Source organism: Penicillium argentinense (genome assembly GCF_028826775.1).
Source record: "Penicillium argentinense strain IBT 30761 chromosome Unknown utg000009l_segment0_segment0, whole genome shotgun sequence".
Taxonomy (NCBI): Eukaryota; Fungi; Ascomycota; class Eurotiomycetes; order Eurotiales; family Aspergillaceae; genus Penicillium; species Penicillium argentinense.
This window is the reverse complement of record NW_026622668.1, coordinates 2091473-2112662: the sequence shown is the minus strand read 5'-3', so window position 1 is coordinate 2112662 and position 21190 is coordinate 2091473. Positions and strand designations below refer to the sequence as shown.

The window sequence follows — 21190 nt, the reverse complement described above, 5'->3', positions numbered from 1 at the left end:
GATAATGCCTAGAAGCCGCTCAACTGTTCTGCCTTTAGGCGTTCAATGTCTCTGAAAAGAGCGAGAAAATTTTGAGGGACGGAACTCCACACATAACCCCATGTAGACAATCAGTGACGTACCTCGGTCAATAAATTCCGTTGTTGATGCAGATGCACTGACCGGTCGAACCCCCTCCCATAGGTTTAGTGTAGGTTTTTGAATGATATGGAGTAGTGTTTGTTCTCGGACATTGTTACTTAACATGGCTAAGCGATCAACCGAGTCCCAGTTTTGAGCCAAGGCCAATGCTGCGAATAATAACGAAACAGGACTCATAGCTGGCATAGAAAAAAAATAGCGTGCAAAATGCAATTCGCGATCGGACAGCGAGCGGGTCATTTTATCGAATAGACCGAAGCCTGTGCAACATTATGTCGTGCGATGGTAGCACCGACCTTGCTGTCTCTATCTAGATAACGCATTTGATCCGGGGGTTGCTATAAACATCGCATGATTACTGCACTAGTGTACAAACATCGCATCAGAATTAATCACACTTTCATCCTATCAATGACCCCTTACCAAGAACCATTATATGATAAGGCCATTGCCGATGTTGCAGACTATGTTTTCCACTACCGACTCGATGCGAGTGATGAACACATATGGGAAATAGCACGCATGGCACTTTTGGATGCATTGGGGTGTGCGATTGAAACAGCAGCTACTATAACAGACTGCTGGAGGCTCCTCGAGCCTATCATTCCGAATACTCGTGTCCCAGACGGATTCCGTGTACCCGGGACAAGATTGGAGGTCGACCCTATCGAGGGTGCATTCGACCTGGGAGTTCTGATAAGATATTTGGACCACAATGATGCGCTTGGGGGAGCTGAATGGGGACATCCATCAGGTATACACAAAGAGAATATCCTCTCTATCATCAAGCTTGTAATTGACTTTAGATTGTGAAAATAGATAACTTAGCAGCCATTCTACCTGTCATGGACTGGCTATCTCACACTTCGAATTATGAACACATTCATACAGGACCTGCTTTGACGATGAGGACGCTACTGATCGCGTTGATCAAGGCATACGAGATACAAGGATGCTATCAGATGCGGAATGCATTCAATACTTATGGAATTGATCATGTGGTATTGGTAAAGCTCGCTTCAGCGGCCGTTGTGTCTTGGTTGATGGGGCTCACAAAAGAGCAAACTATGGCTTCGATTTCACATGTCTGGATGGACGGACAGCCCAGCCGTACCTACCGCTCCCGCGATCACACAATCCCACGAAAAGGATGGGCTGCAGGAGATGCTGCACGAAGAGCTGTCCAGCTTTCGTTGTATGTCAGGGCTGGCCAGCCGGGGGTATCAAAGGCGTTGTCTGCAAAGCCGTGGGGGTTTTTGGCGCAGACATTTGGCGAAAATGGGTTCGAGTTTCCGAGGCCCTTTGGTACTTGGACCATTCAGAATGTTTTCTTCAAGACCATGCCAGTTGAGGGTCATGGAATCTCAGCAGTTGAAGCGGCCCTTTTGCAGCTCCGTCGGATGCAGGAGCAAGGCCTGTCTGATCCGGCGAGGCATATTGAACGCATAGAGCTGCGCACCACTGCTGCGGCCGATCTTATCATCCACAAGAGTGGGCCGTTGCGTAACGCCGCAGACAGAGACCATTGCATCAAATTTGTTGTTTCCTTGTCATTCTTGAAAGGCAATGCTCCTGTAGCTGCCGACTACTCCAATGATAGCCAGTGGGCAGTGAGTGAGGATTTGGAACGACTCAGAGAAAGGATAGTCGTCCACGCAGATTCTCAACTCACTCAAGACTACCTTGACCTGAGTAAGAAGAGCATCAGCACAGGGGTGACAGTTGTTCTAGTGACCGGAAAAGTTCTTCCGGAAATATTGGTTGAGTACCCCATTGGACATGTGCGAAACGCGCAAACCAAACCGGCCCTGCATGAAAAATTCTTGCACAACATGGCGCATATGTTTTCAGAAACAGAGACTGGTAAGGTATTGGAGACAGTTCGGGATATGAATACACCCATCACGGAACTTGTGAACTTGCTCGCTCGACCAGTGGCCAAGGCAAAGCTGTGAGCAAAGCTGTGACTTGCGACTCAGTCCATTTATCCACGTCAATTTTTCAATTCATCGAACTCTTCAGTCGATTTTCCCAACTCCTTGCAGAGTCAAATATACATCGGTACCCCATCCCCAAAGACTTTGTACGGCGATGCTCCCACCGAAATACTCTGCATAAGCACGACTGAGGGGCAAGCCGTACCCAAGACCAGCAATAGTACTCAAATGGCCACCACTACCAGAGATGGTGTTGAGGGCATCCAAGTTACCATTTTCCGAATTGTGAAAATCCATATCTGAGAAAGTAGTGAAGCTGTAAGACCAGATATGAGGCAGCACCTCGGGGGGAATGCCGCCTCCCCGGTCACGAATTCGGATCGTGATACTTTGCGACGAAGGGTTCGAGTTGCCGATCGCCTCGTTGGTAGAAGTCGTATCTACGTTTGTGTCGTATTGAAAACTGGCGTCGCTCTCTTCTTGATATGGGGGTTCCCTCCCAGGGACGTCAGGAGCCGCCGCGATTGTGACTTCAATCGGCTCACGTTCATTACCGGACTCGATGGTCGCCCGGAATGCGTTCTTCAGCAGTTCTGTGACAATATACTCCACGTGAACGGGAATATGAGCGAAAGCAGCCTCAGGCTCCCCTCCGATCTCGAGACGCGGTCGCACGCCATACTTCAGTTCACAAATCTCCCCGACAAAATCTTCGCAAAGTCGGATTATGCGAGCCGGCTGTAGGGCCGTGTCGATCACTCCGATGTAGTTAGATGGTATCGGACTTTTAGGCGGTGGTGATTTAGGCTCTGCATCCCCATCACTGAGGGGCTGCGAGGCAAAATGCAGGGCCAAGTGCTGCTCGGCGATTAACCGAGTCCCGATACGCGCTCGCAAATGAGTGTCTAAGAAACGTGTCACGTCCTCCGGGCTCACGTACTTCCGACACTCGAGAAACCCCCGTGCCAATACCGGGATTGTGTTCGTGTGCGTTTGTACGAGGTCGGCGAGCACATCGCCAAACTGGTTCTCTTCTTCGAGTGTCGTAATTTGGCGTTGCTGGTAGGGTAGGAGGGCGGATAGTGAATGGAGATAGTTGTGGTAAATTTTCGAGACGTGAGGATTGGATACGACGATGAAAGGTAGGTTGCGCAGCGCTTGAATACGCGACGCCAGTCGAGCGGGGAGGAGGGAGAGGGTGAAATTGGCCGAGGCCAGGAGTGCTTCCTTGGATAGCGGCGGGCGTCCCTGCCTAGAGATTCGGAAAAGTGTGAGATATTTTCGCCCTGTGCTGTTTGGAATTCCAGCGGCATCTTACCGCAGTAGATCAGTCAGCGTCAACCGCCGTCGAGGGCTTGAAGCCAGCTGGGCCACCTCGTCTCTGGCGGCATCTGAACCGGACCTGTGGAGCGTCCAATTGTGACCAGCCTGCGATGTCGAAGACCGATGTAGCAGGCTGAGGGTCCCGCCCAAATGCCATCTTTGAACTCTGAGTGGCAGAGTCCTAGACATGATGGCTGTTATGTCGTGCCGTGGGGGTGGGAAGCAGTCGCCGAAGTGCGAAGCCGCGGAGATAAGAGGGCGTGCATGGGCGGTGACGACGATCGGCCCGTTTTGTTGCGGTCTGCGGATATCCTCGGCTCTCAGCCTCAACAATAAATTGGGGAGTATCCTTGTTTTTGGAGATTTTGCTCAACTGGTACACAACTTACCCGACCTGACTTAACGAAAGTGAAATTATACAAGTGCAGTCTTTCTTTTTAATATCTCTTGTTCTACATGGGAACCCACAAACAGCCCCTCCACTACAAACCACGATGGAGATGGTGCCAAGAAACCACAAATGCTAATTTGAACTGGAGGAGGCGCACTTGCGTGCATGATGATCTTAGTCTCCTTGCATACGATGACAAAGAGGCTGCAGGAGACTGCGCGTTCTTCTTTTCACTCCCCCTCCACACATTTATAGAGAATAGTACGCACTGGTATTAGCTTAAGGCAATAGCTGCTTCGTACAGAGAGCCGTGCTCAATAGATGATATCTCGATTCAAGTCATTGAAATTCGTAAGAATCATTCCCTCTCTCAACGGGGTGAACAACCGCGGCAGGGATCAAACACTCGCTGGAAGAATATGTACACAAACAGGTGGACGGTAGCGAAGCGTGTGTCTGGTATCAAATCATCAAGCCGAAGCAAAACACCACCTCACGGGCCTTGTCGGCCTATTCATGCTGCTAGGTGGTTATCCGGACCGGTCAAGGAATGCACACCGCATTACTGCGTGCTGACGTTGCCATCAGCCTCGACATGGATGTGCTCCGACGACTGAAGGGTGTGGATGTGGTCGGAGGGATACTCGACGCTGTAGTTGACCGAGGGTGAGTAGTGAGAAGTGAGGGAGAACTGATGGAGGTGCAACTTACGTGAAACCCTTGATGAGGCTGTACTCATGTCTGATGGTGCCTCCGTTCTCCCGAGCCTCCCTCTTGGCCCTAAGTGAAGAATATGTGTTAACCTCGAATTGTAAATCCAAGTTGCGAAAGGACGGTCGTACTTCTCAAGCTCCTCGGGAGGGGAATCCTGCTTCAAGGTAACCTGTCGAGGATTGATGTCAGTGCATGTACTTCGAGCAGATCACAGGTGTGACGTACGTTGTAGAGAGGCATCGTTTCTGAGTGATGAGTAGGTTCGAGAAGACGAACAGTGAAGCGCTAGGGTGTGGAGAGGACAGGAGAGAAGAAGCGAAGGAGCGTGAAGTTGAGCTGCGGTGGAGGTTTGATAAGGAAAGCGGAGGTGGAGGGGGAGGGGCGACTTAAAATACTCGCGGGACGCGCCGTCTAAAATGATACGGAGGGGCTGACCCTCAAGGCTTTGTCTTACGCCATTCGTTTAGCTTTCGCAAGGTCCCCTTTAGTTTACTCTCCTTTGTGATATGTGCCCCTGGTAACTGACTGTCGATTCTCTATGGTAGATAGTATCTACTCTTCGACCGCGACAGGTTACACCGCAGTGGGTCTCCGCCGTCTGACATTGGAGATGTCGTGATTCAGTGTAGGATGTTTTTTTCTTTCCCTCTACGCGACTTGTACAATGTTTCTGGCCCAAACAGCTCCTCGCAAAGACGCGGGTTGTGCCATTCGTCGATTCTTCACGGTGGATGCCCTCATCCCTGGCCCAGTTTGGGTTTGGTCCGAGTTGATGTAACGATGCGGCAAAAAGGCCGATGACGATATCTCCTGGGCAAACGCGGGGCACGGGTCACGTGATCGACACATGTTATTTCCGTCTCCAAAAGTTGAATCGAGGCACCGTCGCTCGTCATCGGGCTACTTGGTCACTATATACATACTCTTCCTCTACAGACCAGTGTATGAGTCATCCTCGCGAGGAGGCATTCTCATGCCGTGCATGCCTTGATAACCGGGGCTCTTGGGTGCCTTCCATCTATTAAGAACCGTTTGATCTGCCAGTTGATATACCTCGACACCGAGAGGACGGCAGCTCGCGCCCATACCGCCCTCCTTGTCATCCCACCCCCAATTGGAGAGATCGCCTGGAGAGGAGAAGCATGATCAGTAATTTTCCCAATGCCCTCGTATCGGGGTGAAACGTACCACCAGGACATGCAGATAGCGCACAGAGAACATCCATCTCGGCAAAGAACTCGAAGTACTCTCCCGGTTTTGCCGGCGACGTCTCCATGAAGTACTTCCCTTGCTCGTCCAGTCCCGTCACCTGAAACACATTCAGCACATCGTGGACATCCAGCTCGGTCAATCCGTGAGGGACCACGGCTCGGGTGAGGTTGGAGTGACAGTGGAAGTCGAACGTCTCGCCGCCCATCAAAAGATTGACATAGGGGTCGCAGCGAGTGCCCAGCAAGTCATGTACCCGTCCTCCAAATTGCGTAGTCCCAAATTCAACTTCTGGCCTGCGTTTCCCATCTGGGCCAAGGACCTCATGCAACTGCCCGCCGCCGAGAGAGTCGCCAGTGATGGTGACCAGTGGCCGAAGATAGGGCAGATTCGACCACAGGCGATCACCAACAGAGACGTGTGAGGCGTGGATCTGGCGGGTACGAGCGGCCCACATGCGCTCGCGGGGGTTGGCCGCATTCCAGATGTTCAGATCGCCGACTTGCGGTCCCTTCGGTGTAGTTAAACGGCAGAGGTGACCGGCGGGCACCACCCAAGCCTGCCCAGAACATGGCCGAATCGTGAATGATTCCTTGGAGATGCGGGCTGTGGGGTCGGAGGCTGTCTTGGAGATTGAATGATAGAATTGCGACGTTGCATGTACGCCCGAATCGGCGGGTGCCGTATAGGCTGGTGGGGGTCGACTTGGGGCTGCCATTTCGGAACTGGATTGGAAGTAATTCAGCACTGCACTGGCAGATAGTTAGATACACATGCGCCAAGGCTTTTTGGAAACCCGCCTAGGAGGGTCACCTGTTGGTTTATATAGGGTCGGGGAAATCCCGTTATCCGCGATCCATACTCCGCAATTGGGACTTCCAATTGTTGCCCCGCATAATTGTTGATGGGCGGAGCCAAATAATTGTTTTACGTACAAGTCTGTTCCTCCAAGGGTTCTGTCGTGATTCGAGATACCCGATCGGACCTGGAAGCGAAGTTCTCGCAAACTTCAAATAATATCATGCCATTCGTTCTACTTGCTCAGATTCTATGTCTGAAGTACATACAATGACTTTGGAGAATGAGCATAAACTGGGGCCTCCGAAAGAGCGGAAGCGGTCCTTGATCAGGCACCAAGGCAATTATTTTATGCCTGAGGCCACAATCGGAGCTCCCGCAAGCTAAACCAAAAGTGGACGAACTTTTTTCTGATCCGGGGCCAAGTATCTCCGCTCCGAAATAATAATTTTGGACCGAGCAGCAGGTCCAGTTGCAGTCGCAGTCGCCTTGCCGTCAGTGCTCTCTTCTCGTGAACTACGCAGAGGAGAACTGAGGTCCGGAGACCTACTTGCTTCCAACATGGAACAGCAGTCGAACAGGGCCCATCGGCCCGCGAAGGAGAAGAAGAAATACGAAGGTGCGGCGCCAGAGTGCCTCCGCAAATTGAATTTGCGGACATTGAAATATCGATTGAGAAGAAGAATCCCATGTTGACTCAATCCGGAGCATTACAGGACAGAATCCGAAAGCCTTCGCATTTTCAAAAACCGGAAAACTCAACAGGCAGGCGGCGCGGTCGCACGATGTACGTACAACCGATTTTGAGTCCGCCATGCTGAAACTGACCCAAATTGCTGCTTTAGGTCAAGGAAAAGCGTCTTCATGTGCCCCAGGTCGATCGCATGCCCGAGGAGGCACCCCCGACGGTGGTCGCACTCGTTGGTCCCTCTGGTGTAAGTTTCGGCTTCAATTCTTGCAAATCCGGTAAATGGAGCTGACAATGCATTTTCTTGAAATTTCAGGTCGGAAAGACAACGCTCCTCAAGTCCTTGATTCGCCGCTATACCAAACAGACACTTAGCTCCCCTCAAGGACCGCTGACCGTTGTTACTTCGAAAAAGAAGCGCCTCACCTTTATTGAATGCCCCTCGGACTCCCTGGCAGCCATGATCGATGTGGCCAAGGTTGCGGATATTGTGTTGCTTATGATTGACGGTAACTACGGCTTTGAGATGGAGACCATGGAGTTCTTGAATGCCTTATCCACCAGTGGTATGCCTGGTAATGTGTTCGGCATTCTGACCCATCTTGACCTCTTCAAGAAACAGAGTACTCTCCGCATGGCCAAGAAACGCCTCAAGCACCGCTTTTGGAGTGAACTTTACCAGGGCGCAAAACTCTTCTATCTGTCTGGTGTGATTAATGGCCGTTATCCCGACCGCGAAGTCCACAACCTCTCCCGATTCTTGTCGATCATGAAGAACCCACGTCCACTTGTTTGGCGCAACTCCCATCCGTATGCGCTGGCAGACCGCTTCCTGGACATCACTCCTCCCACCCAGATTGAACAGAATCCCAAGTGTGATCGCACTGTGGCGCTTTATGGATATCTTCGGGGCACCAATTTCAATGCCAATGGTGCTCGAGTGCATGTTCCTGGTGTAGGAGATTTAACGGTTTCGGAGATTGAGGGTCTCCCGGACCCCTGCCCTACCCCTCATATGGATCAGCAAATAGCCAAGGCATCAGGCAAGTCTTCGAGGCGCAGACTGGGTGACAAGCAAAAGTTGCTTTTTGCCCCCATGTCCGATGTCGGTGGTGTTCTGGTCGACAAAGACGCTGTCTACATTGATGTCAAGACCTCTACCTTTAATCGAGACTCGGATGAGGAGTCAGAGGATGAAGGACGTGGTCTCGGCGAGCAGCTTGTCGTTGGTCTGCAAGGTGAGCGTCGATTGCTTGGTGAGGCCGATCAGGGAATGCGCCTTTTCCGTGGTGGTGAAGCAATTTCCAAGGCAGATGAAGATGATGAGACTGGCCGAAAGCACAAGAGACATGCCCGCATTGCGGATACTGAACAAGATGGCACCGCCGCGTCAGACGATGAGGGGTCTGACGGGGAAGAAGACGACGACGAGGATCTCGTTGGAGACGGAGATGAAGATGATGGTTTCAGTGGCGAAGAGGACGATGAGATCGATGTCGAGGCGCCAGCTGACTTCGAGAAAGAATTCAAAGAGCGCCAGAACGGCAAGTCTCGTGAAGATGAGGTCATTGCTTTTGCAGACAGTGACTCCGATCTTGGCTCCATGTCTTCCAACGAAGATCAAGAATTTGATAGTGGCGGTGATGAAGATGACGAGGACGAGGACGAGGACGAAGATGACGAGGATGGTAACGCACGATGGAAGGAGAATATGCTTGCCAATACGAAGGCGCTTCATGGAAAGCGGCCGGCATTCCGCGTCACTGACCTCTCGCGAATGATGTATGATACGTCTATCAGCCCTGCTGATGTTGTGAAGATTTGGCGCGGCGAAGAAAACGAGGAGGTCGAGGAGGTCGACGACGACGGCGATGAATTCTTCAAGAAGACAAACAACGAGAAGAAGGATGAAGACGACTTTCGCGCCATTCCCGATTACGACTACGACGAGTTGGAGCGGAAATGGCGGGATGAAGAGATGCTCGAATCTCTCAAACAGCGCTTTGTGACCGGCAAGCTCTCTGCTGGTGGCTTCGATGACCTCGACGAAGTCGACGACGATGACTTTGACGACGGTGAAGACGATGAGGGTGATGGAGCATTTGAAGACATGGAAACAGGTGAAGTGTTCAACGGTTTCAATGAGGACGATGATGAGGACGAGAATGAGGATGGCGACGAAGCAGATCCCCCTATGGATCTGGAGGTTGAGCGTGAACGCAACGCCAAAAAGAAGGAAGAGTTGAAGCTACGCTTCGAAGAAGAGGATCGTGAAGGCTTTGGCAACGCCCAAGATGGAACGCGAGATGGCGGTGATGGTGAGTTTGGCGAGGACGATTGGTATGACCTTCAAAAGGCAAAGATGCAGAAGCAGCTTGATATCAACCGCGCCGAGTTTGATGAGCTTGACCCCGCATCCCGTGTCCGAGTCGAAGGCTTTAAGGCCGGTACCTACGCAAGAATTGTGCTCGAAAACGTGCCCTACGAGTTTGCTTCGAAATTTAACCCTCGTTTCCCCGTCATCGTCGGGGGTCTTTCCGCTACCGAAGATCGTTACGGATACGTCCAGATTCGTATCAAGCGTCACCGCTGGCACAAGAAGATCCTGAAGAGCAATGATCCCTTGATCTTCTCTCTGGGCTGGCGCCGCTTCCAGTCCTTACCGATCTACAGCACTTCCGACAGTCGGACGCGAAACCGTATGCTCAAGTATACCCCTGAGCACATGCACTGTACCGGCGTTTTCTACGGTCCTCTCGTGGCCCCTAACACTGGTTTCTGCTGCGTTCAATCATTCTCCAACAAGAACCCCGGCTTCCGCATTGCCGCGACTGGTGTGGTGACAAGTGTGGACGAGCATACCGAAATCGTCAAGAAACTGAAGCTCACTGGTGTTCCTTACAAGATCTTCAAGAACACTGCTTTCATCAAGGACATGTTCAACTCTTCTTTGGAGATCGCCAAGTTTGAGGGTGCATCAATTCGCACTGTTTCTGGTATCCGTGGTCAAATCAAGCGAGCCCTAGCCAAACCTGAGGGACACTACCGTGCTACCTTCGAGGACAAGATCCTGATGAGTGATATCGTTTTCCTACGTGCATGGTATCCGATCAAACCCCACCGTTTCTATAACCCCGTGACGAATCTGCTTGACCAGGAGGAAGGCCAGGCCGGCGATGCTGGTTGGCAAGGAATGCGTCTTACCGGTGAAGTCCGCCGTGAGCAGGGCATTCCCACCCCCATGAACAAGGATTCGGCATACCACAAGATCGAACGTCCGACACGCCACTTTAACCCTCTACGTGTGCCCAAGCAGCTGGCTTCCGAATTACCTTTCAAGTCCCAAATTACCAAGATGAAGGGCCACAAGGACCAGACTTACATGCAAAAGCGGGCCGTTGTCCTTGGTGGCGAGGAGAAGAAGGCTCGGGATCTCATGCAGAAGCTCACAACTATGCGCAACGAAAAGCAAGCCAAGCGATCGGCCAAGCAAGAGGAGCGCCGAAAGGTCTACCGTGCCAAGGTGGCTGACAGCCTCGAGAAGAAGGCAGCCCGCGAGAAGAGAGAGCGCGATGATTACTGGCGTCGCGAGGGCAAGAAGCGCAAGAATACGGATGGAGAATCCGGTGGTGGTGGAAAGAAACGCAAATAGAGGTTTGCTATTGGGAATTTTTGTACATGTCAAGGTGGGCATACGTATTCTTCATTCTGCATAGACGGCGTTTTGAGAGTCCAAAAGCCAATGTATATCAATTCACGTCAAAAATCCATTCGTCAATTTCGAACGCTCCTCGGCGAATCGTCCCGAGCCGATCCATCGCAATAGTCATTTCGGCTACTAGTATTCTTGACAGCAGCCACCCCCTTGGCACGCTTACAACAATTTGATGCTAATGGGGTCGTCCAATCTCCCGAGGCATCCGAAAGGCAAATGAACGGCCTTTTTCCTATCACGAACCGGTGTGCACCTTGTGATAGTTTGTTTCGGGTTGTTTCACTGGAAAAAACTAACCTCGAAATGACACACTATATTGCTAGCATAGCCTGGTTTTCTTATCGAAAGAACGCCAGGACGCCATCGTTCTTCTCGCCCCATCAAGGTGAAACGCCCTCCTTCTGACGAAGGTGCCACCGGAGAAGTACCTCTAAAGGAGCGTCAAATCATCTATCTGCATAAGTTATTTAATTTGCAGGACGTAAGCAGGCGCTAAATACATCCCCAGAGCTTCCAAATCTGCCCATATGCACCTACTCAATATATGAAGGAGGCACAGGCCTGCTTTTCTAAGGGGCAGCAATGCTCATTGGTGGATTGAGGGTGTCGAGGCCAAGCGAGGTTTTGCCGGACTAGCACCGGCTGTGGAGCATCTCAGCATCTTGGTTTCGGCTCTAGTGGAGCCCAGACTATATTGCAGCGCCCAAGCTTTGCTCGGCTCGACAGATTGTATAAGAGTGGTTCGATCTCTACTCACCTGGGAGGTTTGATGCTTTTTGATATCTATTTCTGCTTCTTTCCTTCGCTACTTATCCATTCGCTCTTTTGTTTACTTTCAAAATGCGCAGTGCGCTTGTTATTTCCTTTTTGCCCCTGGTTTTGGGCTGCAACAATCCCGCTAGCCACGCGTGTGCTTCCGCATATACTGCGTCCAGCTCCAAAGCAGCGGCATTCTGTTCTACTTTCACTGCTAGCACTTACACTGCCACTACGGGTCTACCGAGCTTCGCTTCGGCCTGTAATTACAACACTAAGCACTTGTCGAGTGCGTGCAGCTGTCTCGATACAGCATGGGCGACTGCTGGTGCCGGTTCCGGCGCAAGTGATGGCGTAAGAACCCTTCTTTTTCGGATATGTTCACTGCCAGTTCTAACAATCAACAGTCTGGATCAGAACCAGTCGGTATCCCAGCCGTGACCAGCACCGCCACTCCGGCCCTTATTGTCGCTACAAGCACACCCCTTACCACGAAGACGACTTTGGTGAAGACTGTCCGACCTTCCACAGCCCATTCGTCGTCGATCGAGACCTCTGAGATAACCGCAGCACCTACCAACCCCACTTCTAGTGCTGCTGTGGCTGACTCGGTCGCTTCTGGATCCGCTTGCGTTGTGACTGAGTATGCATCCATTTCCTCCGCTGTCAAGTCCTGCACCAATATCGTGCTTTCCAACATCTCTGCGCCTCCTTCCAGCACTATTGATCTGCAGAGTCTTCAGACCGGTGCTACCGTCACTTTCGCAGGTACTACCGTATGTGATAGATCCACTACCCTTTGCCGGACTAATTTCTAACACCGTATAGACATTTGGAGACACTTTCGATGATGAATTTGATCCTATCGTTATTTCCGGAACGGACATCACGATCACTGGTGCCTCTGGTCATGTCATTGAGGGTAACGGTGGGGCCTACTGGGATGGCGAAGGTTCCAACGGCGGCCAGGACAAGTACGCATTGACAAGGAGATACGAATCGCGATTGGCGCTAACTTTCTTTGCTAGGCCTGACCATTTTATTGTGGTAAAGCATGTCTACAACTCTGAGATCTCCAACCTCAACATCAAGAACTGGCCTGTGCACTGCTTCCAGGTCACTGGTGTTCAGCATCTTACTATCTCTGGTCTGACTTTGGACAACTCTGCAGGAGACGAGCCAAACAGTGCTAGCGGCGATGATGCGGCTGCTCACAACAGTGACGGTTTTGACATTTCTTCTAGTGACTACGTTACCCTGGAGAATATCTCCGTCTATAACCAGGATGACTGCGTTGCTGTCACAAGTGGTACCGAGATCACCGTCGACAACCTCTACTGCTCTGGCGGCCACGGTCTGAGCATCGGGTCTATTGGTGGCAAAAGCAACAACACCGTGGATGGAGTGACGTTCAAGAACTCCCAGGTGGTGAACAGCTCTAATGGCTGCCGTATCAAGACTAATTCCGACACCACTGGCAGTGTAAGTTTCACCCTTGCTCGATTTGGAGTCACGAAAAAGTAGTATACTGACAGCCCATCCAGGTCAGCAACATTACCTACCAGAACATCACCCTCTCTGGAATCACCGACTATGGTATTGATGTCCAGCAAGATTACCTGAATGGCGGCCCCACTGGCGAGCCTACTAATGGTGTTACTATCGCTGGTGTTTCTTTCATTGACGTGACGGGCACGGCCACTGACGATGCCAAGGACTATTACATTCTCTGCGGTTCGGACAGTTGCTCCGATTTCACTTTCTCTGGTGTTTCTATCACTGGCGGTGGTGAGGCTAGCAGCTGCAACTATCCTTCGAGTGGCTGTCCTTGATTGAGGGAAGTGTCTTCGACATTGCTACCTCGTACTAGCAGTAGGCCATCATAATACATTTGAAACCACGTACAATGTACATACATCCAACCACCTGGCATGAACAGGCAAATCATTTTGAATGTAGAACATTGCATTTATACCAAGCTGCTTCACATTCCTCATATATTCAGCCGGCGGTATACATGATAAGATGGACATCCCATGTAACGGCTCCAGTCCGTGTGGGCATACAATTGTAGACATGTGAGAAAGTGTTAGTGTAGGAATATATTTAGGTTCCCGCTGTCCATGGTGCGGGCGTTTAGTGTATTACATTTTTTCTTTGGTTGAACGGCACGACTTTGGAATAAAGACTCTTTCTATTCTGACCGAAACCACACTATGGGACACAACTGAGGACATGGCAACGATCACATACAAGTACTAGTCCAATCTTAGAAATACGCAGCGTGCCGCATTGGCCATGGCCCGCTCCACGTGACTACGCGTCGCCGCAGAAGGAAGGCCCGATCGAGACGACGCCATCGACCGCTCAAGCTCCTTCCAGTTTGACTCCAGACTCGGTCTTTTGCTCCCGTAATTGATTCAGTTCTGTCCTTGCCAGTGTGTCAAAGGCCATTTTATCGGGGTAACCGGACTGCATTTCCCTTGGGTGAAGTGCTGCCAGTGCGCCGTTTTGCCGCTCGTGCTCTACCTTGCGCGTGCTGGTCGATCGCCACTGCATCGGGCAGATGCTCCTGACACCCACCGCGGCGTCTTTGCATTCTCTCATTCTCCCGTCCGCCTTCGACAGCGTTCAGATCTGGACTGCGAATCTTCTAGTCCTCCTTTGGCCGCCCGGCGTCGGACATTACCGGTGCGTCTCGATGCGGTGACTAGTCGCAAGCAGGCCCTTAAGCGTGTTTAGATCATTCGCGCGGCCGCGTCATTCTGCAATTGACGCTTGGTCGCGCGTACCGAGCGCCATTTCCTTGCTCTCCGTTTGATTCAGGCTGTCGCAGTCCCCCTCGCCTGACCATGAATGATATATACAATGTGCCCTCGAGTCGCGGGGTTCCCCATGCGGAGGCCAGTGCGGAAACCGCGACACCACTCGCGGGAGATTCAAACCACACGGCAGAAATCCAGGTTCCACGATCGCCACAGCCTCTGTCCTTGCAGGTTAATTGCTTGGAGGCTGGGGTTTATAGCCGGGGTAACTCGAACGTCAGCTATGTCGAATCGTCCGAACACGGCAGTGACACCTCAGATGGCCATCGACCAGAACTGCAATCCGCGAGCACTTTCACAGACTCCCTACCGAGCATACCGTCCTCATCGCTGAACGATTCAAACCGATCTATGGACCTCGATACTTCGTATGGGGTGATTGGGAGCGTGGGAATGCCCAGGACAGAACAAAAGGCTTCAGATCTTCTGGAAACATTGCATACTTCACGAGCCAATGGTAACGTGACAGCAACCGGAACAAATAGTGCAGTGAAATCAGAAAGACACAGCGATGACTTCATATCACCTCTGCGGTCACCGAAAAATTCGAGCGCTCGACCGCAAGGAGCTGGTACGCGCTTTGTCCCGGGCCACAAACGAACAGCAACTGGAGACATCAAACACATCTCTTCTACACTTGCTTCCTCTAGAAGCTCAGATACCATTGGGGCAGCTCGCCGTCGGTCAAAGAGCATGGGATCATCGGCCCACGGCAGCAGAATCGCCCAGGTAAGGATCACCTTCGGATGCTCCATTGTGGCTCTCACTAAAGTCAACTAGCTGTCAGTCCATATACGTACACGACTGTCATACGCGGCCGCCAAGGTAGAAAAATCACGACAGTCACCATCTAGTATACAATTAGCACTTCGCGGGCTCGAAAACCTGCCATCTCCAGACACCCCTTCGAATGGCATTGCATCAACTCAAGACTCAACACATATTCCCCACGCACAAAATGGCCAACGTCCGTCATCTACCGACGCACTGCCTAACCATCAACATTCTCATCATAGATCGTATTCGGCAATCTCATCTCCTGGAAAACTTCTGCAAATTCCGAAGTTGGCACCCCCGGCCGACATTGTTTCATCGGTCGGAGACACCCGACGGCGGCGACCCAATCCGAACTGGGCCTCGAAACCATTCGACCACAGCCCCTATGCCCGCCACCGACGCCATCATTCCCACCAAGAACACTCTATTATCCGGCCTCTCAATGGGTCGTCGCCAAGAGTTATGGGACCAGGGACGCCGTCCATCCTGCCGACTAGTCGTGGACCTACATCGTCTCAAAATATCTACTACGGATCACGAACCCAGTCTGAAAACACTGCTATGGAGCAGGATGCCATCGAAACGTTGCTTTTTATGTCCAGCCCTGAGAACTCGGGGTACCGGTCTAGTCCTCGACCGTTGCAGCAGCCACCTGCAACAAGGCAAAGCTTGAATGCCTCGTTGTATTCCCACAACCACAGCAATGGAGTAGGAACTCCACAGAATCAAAATCCGCAGGATGGGGAATCTTTGCGCAGCCAAGATTTCAAATCACGAGACCACGGAAGGGGTTTAGAAGCCCATGCAGGAGACGAGATCGATCGTATCCTAGACCAGATGGACAGTGACAGCGATGATGATGCCCGATACGCCTCGCATCGTCATATTATCAAGGCTCCGCAATCTAGGTGGCACCGTGACCAGCGGAGGTGAAATCTCGAATGGACCAGATATTTATTTGAGGGGAGGGACTTAGGGCTGTAATACAAGTCATTGGGTTTGGAGATATTTAAGACTTGCTGCATTTGGACTTGATGGTATTTTTGGAAGCCTCCGGGTCTGGATTTCCATTACAGGCATGGTTGATGACATTATATATCACGGCAAGGGTAGGGATCCGCTGTATCATGCATGCCACAGGGTGGCCATAGATATTAATTCAAATTAGATGATGCGCGATTGAATCATAAATGAGAAGTTCGTCTGTGATTCTCCCGTTTACTCGGACTACTAGGTCCTCACCAGACATTATGGAGTTACCATTGGCCAGGAAATCTACTTATGCTTGGACGCTGCCAAGTTGCCAACTACTAACTAGTCGTATGCTCTCGTTAGCCGTGAGCAGTATTTCATGAGTTGAACAAAAATCACTCGAGACTTGAAAATCGACCTGATTCCACACCACATAATTCAGGCAGTAACTTTGGCCTCAGGCACTAAAAATCACGTGTCGGCCTTGCGTCGACCGCCAACACGGTCGATGAACTCGCCAGCCATCATAGACAAACACGGCAAGAGCGATTGGGCATTTTATCTGGCTGGAACCTGCTTGTTCATTTCATACTGCTCGCTCGCTCGCTAGGAAGAATCGAAGTCGCGCCTGGTGGCTCGTCGTTGTGGTCCTTCCCCCTCCGAGACCCTTTGATCTGCGAGTATCGAGAGTACTTCTCGAACTGTGGTGTCTAGGTGAGTAAGCTTTGTTTTGCGCTGTGCACCACCCAACGTGCTCCTCACATGAGCTTCAGAGCTCTCCCCCCATCTCACTTCACATCCATATCACTCTCACCACCCATGACCTGATCCGCTTGACCTTGAAACCCTCCCGGTCTACAGGCAGGCTTGAGTAGTAAAATGGCTGACCACAACACCCAGAGACCCGCCTGCGGTACTCAGCGCGAGGATTCTTCCTTGATATCGCTTGCTGATCGTGATCTTGTGATTCGTCTACTCCAAAGCCCAAACCTTTCACCTGAGTCAACCAACACAGAGACCTCCCCGAGTCAGGTTTGCCGTGACCTGTCTTTCCGGCGGAGTGCAGCTAGGGCTGGTCCCTCTCAGGCAACAGCCTCGCAACAGTTCTTGCAAACCCTCTCCGGTAGCTCATCGCGTGTCCACCTCCCAAGGATCGGACCGCGGGATTACGGGCCCTTTCAAAGCTTTTCCTCACTTCAAGGCGCAGCTTCGGCTGTCGAAGAGGAGCGCATCTCATCTAACAACCTCATCGAGTCAGACGAACTTTTTTCCGAGCTGTTCGAAAACCTTCAAGGATCATTCCTAAATCTTGATTCGGATCCCAGCGATAGAGACGCTGCGCCTCCGAGCCCTTCAATCTACAGCACTGATCCAGGTGAGACCCCAAGTACCCTTTTCCACTCTTCCCTCTCGCAGGCCCAGGAAGATCCAGCTCCATCTTCAGACGTCAGGTTTCCCGGTCGCACTCCCAGTCAGTCTTTCAGACAGGTGGTTGGGAACTTCGACCCGGATGGTGGTCTCAACAGAAGCGAAGACCAACAGAGTCAGCCTGACAATCATCCGGATACCTCGACCATCTATCGAAACATTGTCCAGGCTAATTTGGCAAGTGACCAGGGAAGGAACCTGGCCGAAGTCCCTCAGTCACCGCCTGTCGTGCACCGTTATAAACGTCACTTTTCTGACTCGTTTGTCTCGTTGGGGCGCTTCTCAAAGGGCCGACGAATTCAAAGAAGAGTTACTGGAAACTTCAAGACACGTCTCGCAGGCATATTCAAGAAACTAGGGCCCGGTGGTGAAAATCAAGAGTGAGACCAACAATACAGCAACGCTGTATCGATTGCCATCCTTTCAAACAGGAACTCCCGCCAAACGGGCCGATCCAGCAAGATGGATACACGCGGGTCACGTTTCCTGGATCCATCTTCTGCCATGGCAGCGATCACTAGACACAAGGCTGAGGCAATCAAATTAGCTCGAGAGCAAGGGCATGCCGTCAAAGAAATGTGTCGCCGTGCGAAGTCGGACATCCCACCTTATGAATTCGAAGAATTGATCGGAAAGGGTGCTTATGGCCGTGTGTACAAGGGTCGTGAGATGACTTCCGGTCGTCTCGTGGCAATCAAGGTTCTTGACATTGATTCATTAGATTACAAGTCACTGCGGGACTTTCGAGATGAGTCTATAAAGGACTTTATCCACGAAACAAAGGTAATGAAGCAAGTCAAGGATTCTGGCGCCAAGAACATCAATGAACTCATTGAAGCGATTTCCATCCATTCTCAACTGTGGCTAGTCTGCGAATATTGCCCCGGTGGCAGTGTACGAACTTTGGTAATCTTCCCTTTCCCTTTCTCAAGTCCGATGCAGCGTGCTAATCTTGTTCTAGATGCGAGCAACTGGTGACAAGCTTGAAGAGAAATACATTATTCCCATTGCACGAGAACTTGCAGTCGGACTGCATGCTATCCATGAAGCTGGAATTATCCATCGTGATGTCAAAGGTATCCTAACCATGTCGAATAAGAATTGGGCTATCCGCTAACAAGCTCCAGCTGCGAACATTCTCATTCATGAGGAGGGGAGATTGGAAATCTGTGACTTTGGTGTAGCAGGAGTTTTGCAATCACGCCGAGACAAACGTTCCACGTGGATTGGTACGCCACATTGGATGCCCCCGGAGATGTTCTCAATGAAAGGACCTGCTCACCACTACGGAAGCGAGGCAAGTTGTCTGTTTCTTCTGTTCAATTTACATTTCCTAACGTTCTCTAGATCGACGTGTGGGCATATGGCTGCACCCTTTTTGAATTCGCGACCGGAAACCCTCCTAACTCCGGACTCCGGGAACGCATGCAAATTGGACGCCAGCTGAATCGGAATGCCCCCAAGCTGGACAGTGACCAGTACAGCCAAGGCCTTAAAGACCTTATTGCATTCGCCCTCGATGCCAATCCCGCAACTAGACCGACAATGGCTGATATTCTAGCACACCCCTACATCGCCGATACCGAAGAGGAATATCCTACATTAGATGTTGGTGAGCTTGTTAGGAATTACTACCAGTGGTCTCAACGGGGCGGACAGCGGATTTCTTTGTTTCACCCAGGAGGTGCCGCAGCGGCAGAGCTTCCATTTACCGAGGAATCTGATGATGATTGGAACTTCAGTACAACGGATGGATTTGAACGACGATTCTCGGTCATCGATCTCGACCAAATTGCCGCTTCCCTAGCTCAAATGGAAGAGGCAATCAGCCCGACTCCCACGCCAGAGCATGATTTGAGTGAAGATGCATCTGAAGCTGATATGGACCCTGAGCAAAAGGCCAATTTCGATGAACGTGTGCGCCGTGGTGCAGCGGCGATGGAGGGACTTTTCGATGAAGAAAAGCCGAGCTATAAGTACGAGACCAAAAACGACTTCGTCCCGATTCAGCCCAGCCCACCAACCTCCGACCTCCCACTCCGCACTGACACTGATCGATCATCGGTTACATCTACTTTCATTGATATCGACATCGGCTCTTTTGACTCTTCTCATTATGCTGCTGGTGCACCGTCCGCCCAGCCCTTTCAGCTTGCTGATGCCGACACGATTCGTGCAAACCGATCCAGCATACGCATTCCACGCCCCAATGAAATAAGTTCTCAATCTTCTGAGAGTGATACCAATGGGAATGAATCACAGAATGAGGACTTCCAGCCACCATCAGGGCCGCGACCTCCCACTATGGATTGGAAGTTTCCCACTTTTATGCAGCCACTTGAGGGCGAGCCCGAAACGGCAAAAGAGGCGCCAGCACCCGAGTCTATCCAGGATGAATCTTTCCAGGATGAAAAACGTGCCACGATGGAATGGACTTTCCCTGTCATGTCATCGCAGTCTGGGGCTAGTGAAAAAGCAAGCTTTGATCGCCATGATACTCTCAAGGCACCTTTGCCTAGTCTAGAACGTCGGCCAACAAAAGAGCCTACGCCCTCGCGGCCATCAACCTCAGCCTCGAACAGCTCTACGATGTCCGATTCTGATTACGACCCTTTTCGCTTCGATCGACCAACAACACCCCAGGCTTTATCGCAGGACAAGTCCTTTGATGCAAAAATGCCGACACTGATGGACAGTACGTCGGATGTGGAATACGACTCCGCGGGTGTTCTTGATGGGCCTGGGCCGGACGAGGGACCAGGACCAGATGAAGGACCTGGACCAGATGAAGGGTCTGGACCAGATGAAGGGTCTGGACCAGATGAAGGGCCTGGACCAGATGAGGGACCTGGGCCAGACGAAGAAGATCCCAAGCCAGAGGAGTCAGATGTGAATTCCCCAGATGATGTATCGCCGCTTCCTACTGCTATCCCAGTGCATGATAGCCCTAGTGACACCCCAACCGAAGTATCAGAGCCAGGCTCTCCTGTCTTCGAGACTCTGCACACCGCTCGTCGCGATGATCTTTCCTCAACAGCCACCACATTCGCAGACGCCGATTCCAGCATTCCTTTTCCTGCTCTTGTTCCACCCAACTCAGAGAGCCTCATGGAAGGCGCCAACGACAGTGTGGTGACAGCGGAGCTGGATCGTTTACTAGGTGATTTCCTGGGGGCGCTTTCGGCGACTGGTGAGGCCCTCTCGAGGGCCAACACTAAGCCGAGAGCAAATGACCCCAGCCATCCTGCTGAAGCGGTTTAGTACTTGTAGCGTGATGTGTAATGTTTGTCTTTGGTGCCATTCGCTGAGTTCCTGGGGTTATTACCATAGTGAGTGGACAAACAATACGAACTGTTCTGATTTGCAAATAGTTCAACACGGAGTTCTCCCCTTTAGGGTTTAAGGTAGTTTAGATTGGTATTAGTATCTGAAATTCAGTAGGATCACTATTCTTCCGTACCAAAGAGGCACTGAAGGACCAGCGGGGGCGTCAAAGCGAAGGAACGCAGGCAGCTG

At 51.4% G+C, this 21190-nt stretch overlaps 8 protein-coding genes across 8 annotated transcripts; 5 read left to right on the top strand and 3 right to left on the bottom strand.

Moving 5' to 3' along the window:
- Positions 1–552: 552 nt before the first annotated feature.
- On the top strand, positions 553–2096 carry N7532_008384 (putative 2-methylcitrate dehydratase (PrpD); the record flags this gene model as incomplete). The annotated part of the gene is made up of 2 exons (XM_056620876.1): positions 553–895; positions 961–2096. The coding sequence occupies 2 exons, from the start codon at positions 553–555 to the stop codon at positions 2094–2096; spliced, it is 1479 nt and encodes a 492-aa protein (XP_056471682.1).
- Positions 2097–2159: 63 nt separating this feature from the next.
- Positions 2160–3590, bottom strand: N7532_008383 (alpha-ketoacid dehydrogenase kinase family protein; the record flags this gene model as incomplete). Its single annotated transcript, XM_056620875.1, has 2 exons — positions 2160–3330; positions 3397–3590. 2 exons carry the CDS (start codon positions 3588–3590, stop codon positions 2160–2162), a joined length of 1365 nt encoding a protein of 454 aa, XP_056471681.1.
- A 764-nt stretch (positions 3591–4354) lies between these two features.
- On the bottom strand, positions 4355–4746 carry N7532_008382 (uncharacterized protein; the record flags this gene model as incomplete). The annotated part of the gene is made up of 4 exons (XM_056620874.1): positions 4355–4442; positions 4504–4572; positions 4635–4675; positions 4732–4746. 4 exons carry the CDS (start codon positions 4744–4746, stop codon positions 4355–4357), a joined length of 213 nt encoding a protein of 70 aa, XP_056471680.1.
- Positions 4747–5436: 690 nt separating this feature from the next.
- On the bottom strand, positions 5437–6433 carry N7532_008381 (urea carboxylase-associated family protein; the record flags this gene model as incomplete). Its single annotated transcript, XM_056620873.1, has 2 exons — positions 5437–5633; positions 5695–6433. The coding sequence occupies 2 exons, from the start codon at positions 6431–6433 to the stop codon at positions 5437–5439; spliced, it is 936 nt and encodes a 311-aa protein (XP_056471679.1).
- Positions 6434–7074: 641 nt separating this feature from the next.
- N7532_008380 (GTPase BMS1) lies at positions 7075–10853 on the top strand (the record flags this gene model as incomplete). The annotated part of the gene is made up of 4 exons (XM_056620872.1): positions 7075–7132; positions 7191–7300; positions 7359–7448; positions 7518–10853. The coding sequence occupies 4 exons, from the start codon at positions 7075–7077 to the stop codon at positions 10851–10853; spliced, it is 3594 nt and encodes a 1197-aa protein (XP_056471678.1).
- A 1196-nt stretch (positions 10854–12049) lies between these two features.
- N7532_008379 (glycoside hydrolase family 28 protein) lies at positions 12050–13504 on the top strand (the record flags this gene model as incomplete). The annotated part of the gene is made up of 4 exons (XM_056620871.1): positions 12050–12448; positions 12501–12646; positions 12701–13154; positions 13217–13504. The coding sequence occupies 4 exons, from the start codon at positions 12050–12052 to the stop codon at positions 13502–13504; spliced, it is 1287 nt and encodes a 428-aa protein (XP_056471677.1).
- A 734-nt stretch (positions 13505–14238) lies between these two features.
- N7532_008378 (uncharacterized protein) lies at positions 14239–16207 on the top strand (the record flags this gene model as incomplete). The annotated part of the gene is made up of 3 exons (XM_056620870.1): positions 14239–14363; positions 14509–15226; positions 15278–16207. 3 exons carry the CDS (start codon positions 14239–14241, stop codon positions 16205–16207), a joined length of 1773 nt encoding a protein of 590 aa, XP_056471676.1.
- A 918-nt stretch (positions 16208–17125) lies between these two features.
- N7532_008377 (putative serine/threonine protein kinase) lies at positions 17126–20935 on the top strand (the record flags this gene model as incomplete). Its single annotated transcript, XM_056620869.1, has 5 exons — positions 17126–18054; positions 18106–18580; positions 18636–18750; positions 18802–18971; positions 19022–20935. 5 exons carry the CDS (start codon positions 17126–17128, stop codon positions 20933–20935), a joined length of 3603 nt encoding a protein of 1200 aa, XP_056471675.1.
- Positions 20936–21190: the final 255 nt, after the last annotated feature.